Raw genomic sequence first — 4,097 nt, 5'->3', positions numbered from 1 at the left:
TTACATTCTCTCCCTATTTGCACCCTCCCTACAATATAAAGCAAGGAATCTCGACAATTGCATGGCCCTATGAAATTCATCCAGAATTCTTCCTTACAAAGGGAAATCTTACCTCTGACAAAAATTCAAAAATTACTTATGTGAGTATTAAGTTTCCCTTAACTGCATTGTTGTTTGTGATATTTTTAGTATCACATACATCATGAAATCTGTGTCCTACTTACACGCAGATGACTTTATTACATTTTAATAGTTCGCATGTTATACATGGCCGTCAGGAGGTGGCAATAAGCATTATTATGGTGCAGAGGCCACACTAGATGTTTACGTCTTTGATTTACAAAATGGGCAAGAAAGTGCACGTCTATGATTTCGATTCTATATAGGGGAGATGGACAACCATCTTCACTCAATGGAATCCAAATTGGATGGCATGTAAGTTATGTGACTTGTACAACTACATATATATTAATTTAATTACACTTGGTTATTAAACTACTCAACATGAATAAAATACCACATTTTTTTTTGCATATGTTGTGTATTACTACCAATATAATTTTTAGAAGTTCCAATATTAGAACCCGTCGGGTGCATGATTTATTATAAGATCTTATTTTTAGTTTTGGCATATTTATTTGTAATTAGTGAGCTTCTATGTACAACTTTGTTGTTTAGAGAAGACATACTATACACACACCATATGTAATAAAACGATTCATTAAGAATGTGTGATTAAATAAGCGTGTTAAATATTATTATTAGTCCCAAATAGTTTATAGCGTGGCTAATGATCATAATTAACCTACAAGCTAATGCATGTTAATTAGCTCTTACTGGTAGCAATGAAGTGTGATAAAAATTCCAAAATCACGTACATAATCAAGTACGAGTTATGAATAACATTAGTTTTTTTGACAAATTATACTAAAAAATTATGGGAAAAATATAGGATGCACTTTTCAAACATCATTATCTTTGAAACACATGGAGTAGGTTGCTTAAACTATGTGTAAGAAAAAAATACACTATTTATATTCCTTCAATCAATTCATGATTAAATTGTTTAAACGTGTATATCTAAAGCATTTTCAATAGCAGCCCTATTTTTGGGCACGAGGTGATTTCAGGGTAAAGTTCTAAAGGCTGCATGTTCTTGATTTTCCTCTGAATCTGAAAGCTTTGTGGCAGCAGTCACAGATGCGGCAGCAAATTTCACTTACTAATCTTCTTGTGTGTTGCGCTGGATGGATCTAGCAATTACGACGGATTGATCCATGGGTGTTGTGCTTTATTGCTTCTTTCTGAACATGTGTAGTGCAAGTGCAAATGCAATATTCCAATTTTCTGAACATGCAGTGCTTCTCTGCTCCTTGTACTAGTAAAATTCAGTTTAGTTTCAGTTTTAGAAATTTCAATAAACAAATTCACTTTTGACAGTAAAGTTCAAAGAAGACAGCAGATTCAGTTTAGAATGTTCGAGTGCCGTATTTTAGGGAAGCTGTTGGAGACGACGCTTGCTTGTGCCAAAAAACACATTTTCATGCCAAATTATTTTACTCCACCGTGTTTTCGTGATCTATTGTAGGGCTGCTGTTGGAGATGCTCTTAGCAGATTATCATGCAAGTTTTTCTTTCCAACCTCAACGGTGTTTCCTGGAAAGAATTAAGATTATGTATTTTCTTGCATCCAAGATATTGGTTCAAGAATAATGTAGTTTTTCTTTCCTCTTGTACAACGCCATAGTTTGAAAATGAGTGCTTGAAGCATGCCTATTTTAAGGATCATGCACAAAAACTAAACTCTATGTTAAGAGCCATTTAATAACTGGTGAAAGAGCTTCTTAACTTAGATTGCTCTTGATAGACTACATATTCTACAGTAATCTTTGCCTACTATATGTGGTTAATTTATTCATGTTTAATGTTGTACTTTATTGTGGTTTTTTCTTGTGTTCTCTAAGTATGTTATATATTACAGTCATAATGGATGTATATTTTGTACATATATATATTAACACATACAGCAATTATGCGTAGATTTCCCCATCGTTGTACAAGGATTCTCGGACCCATTTCTACACAGCTTGGATTGTAAGGTTTTTCTTTCTAAACTTTACAAGCTACACTGTGCATGTTATGTGTTTAAAATATAGAATAAGAGTGATTACCTGCAAGTGTTTATGTTTGTTGCATTAACTACGAAGACCATCATATCTAATTCCAGGAACTAGCAATATTGTATGTACACGCATGCACATTCTAGATGTACGAGACATCATCAGTTGACTTACTTCTCCAAAATTATGGTCTACGTAATGTTTTAAAAACGATCCAATAATGTGTCACATAATGTAGTCCATTTCCTTGCAAAATGACATTATTTAGGTATTCCACACTTACGAACACACAACTCTTGCTATCACGAATTAATATTATTTTACAATACCAATTTAAATTCCCATTGATATCTATGTATAAAAGTAGGTTGTAATATATTTGTGTGTCATTGTGTTATTCATATATCATGAAGCAATAATCGTATCAAGTAGGTATCAAACTCTAGACTTGTGGCCCTTTACTCGACCATGATGAACTCCCTCAGGACGCTTTCATTTTTTTCTTCAAAAAAGAATGCGATATTCGAAACATTTTTGCACATTCTCCTAATAATATTGTAATCTCAGAGTGGTGGAACTTCTCGCAAGGGCGGCATGAACATGATTTGCCCTGGATTTCACAAGACATCATCAAGTATAGCTCCAGGCAATGTCATCAGTCCACTTTCACGCATTGGTGGCCAGAAAACATATATCACCCTAAGGATATTCAAGGTATGAACCTGCTACTGCAACATCCATGCTAGATTGTTCAAACTGGAATTAATCAAGTTGACATCGAACAAGATTAAAATCTTGCACATCACAAAGCAATTGTTGTGTTGTGTAAGGCATCACTAAACAAGTTCATCGTAACTTTCTCTAAGAATTGTACTTAGCTAGTTTGTGCTAGTACATAAAAGCATTATCTATTATCATGAACTCTTCGTCAATTATATGTGAATAATTGCATTTTAGAGTTTATCATTAATTTTTGGAGCCCAAGTGCTGAATTATGCTAGACACAAACAAGTGATGATCATATATGATGTATCACGACAAGTGGATACCGATGCTCTTCATGTAAAAACTTAAATATGTAGACTTAAGATAATTTGACCTTATACACTACTCCCCCTGTTACTGAATGAAAGACATGTTTTTATTTATATGTATGCATGTGTGTGTGCACGCGCACCCGAGTGTGCCAGTAGCTAGGATAATATAAGGCAAAGCGCTTTGCACCTTCTTCATATACTGCCTTTCTTACTCTAAAGTTGTTTGCACACACAAGTTTGTGCAACCCTTTTCGTGTGAATAATACTATATACAAATGGTAGACGATAAATAGGAGATAATAAGCACTTGATCGAGTCAAATCAAGAGGAAAAGAGGCTTCAAAACAAGGAAAAATATCCAGGTGATTGGCACATCCATTTCGGAGCTAAGGGTGATCGAAAACCAGTGGGTTACTTCCCTAAATCCTTGATCCCGGGACTCGTAGATAAACCTTTGGAGATAACCTTTGGTGGCTATGTTAATCATAAGAAACCACGACATAGTCCTCCAACGGGAAGTGGCTATATTTCAACAAGTGGCAATGCTGCATCCTTTAGTAATCTCAAGCTTATCGATGCAGACTATATTAGTCATATTGTCAATGTGGATTTGCCATCTACTGAGGATGGGAAGGGTTCCTATACCAATACACCTTCACAAATTGATTCAGCCCAATTCTTTTTAGGGGGATCTGCTTGTATTGATTAATTATATTATATTTCGCATATGTACTCCAACTACTAATAAGTGATGAAGAAATGAGTCTCCATCTTGTCCTCTCTAAGAACTCAAGTCCCATGTGATTACTTTCTGTTTAATTCATGTTTTAGTATTGCCTTGCAAGTCGGGAATTGTTGAGGTTTCTGCCCTTTGCGGGTGTGCTAGGGTTGCTCTGTTACAAATTTTATTTGCCTTAACCTGGTTGATGTGGAACATCAT

General features: G+C 34.9%; 1 protein-coding gene across 1 annotated transcript; it reads left to right on the top strand.

Moving 5' to 3' along the window:
- Window positions 1-366: 366 nt before the first annotated feature.
- LOC123156992 (uncharacterized) lies at window positions 367-3,866 on the top strand. Its single transcript, XM_044575209.1, has 4 exons — window positions 367-435; window positions 2,041-2,094; window positions 2,688-2,834; window positions 3,507-3,866. The coding sequence occupies exons 1-4, from the start codon at window positions 367-369 to the stop codon at window positions 3,864-3,866; spliced, it is 630 nt and encodes a 209-aa protein (XP_044431144.1).
- Window positions 3,867-4,097: the final 231 nt, after the last annotated feature.

Source organism: Triticum aestivum, chromosome 1D (assembly GCF_018294505.1).
Source record: "Triticum aestivum cultivar Chinese Spring chromosome 1D, IWGSC CS RefSeq v2.1, whole genome shotgun sequence".
Taxonomy (NCBI): domain Eukaryota; kingdom Viridiplantae; phylum Streptophyta; class Magnoliopsida; order Poales; family Poaceae; genus Triticum; species Triticum aestivum.
This window is presented reverse-complemented; position numbering and strand designations above follow the sequence as displayed.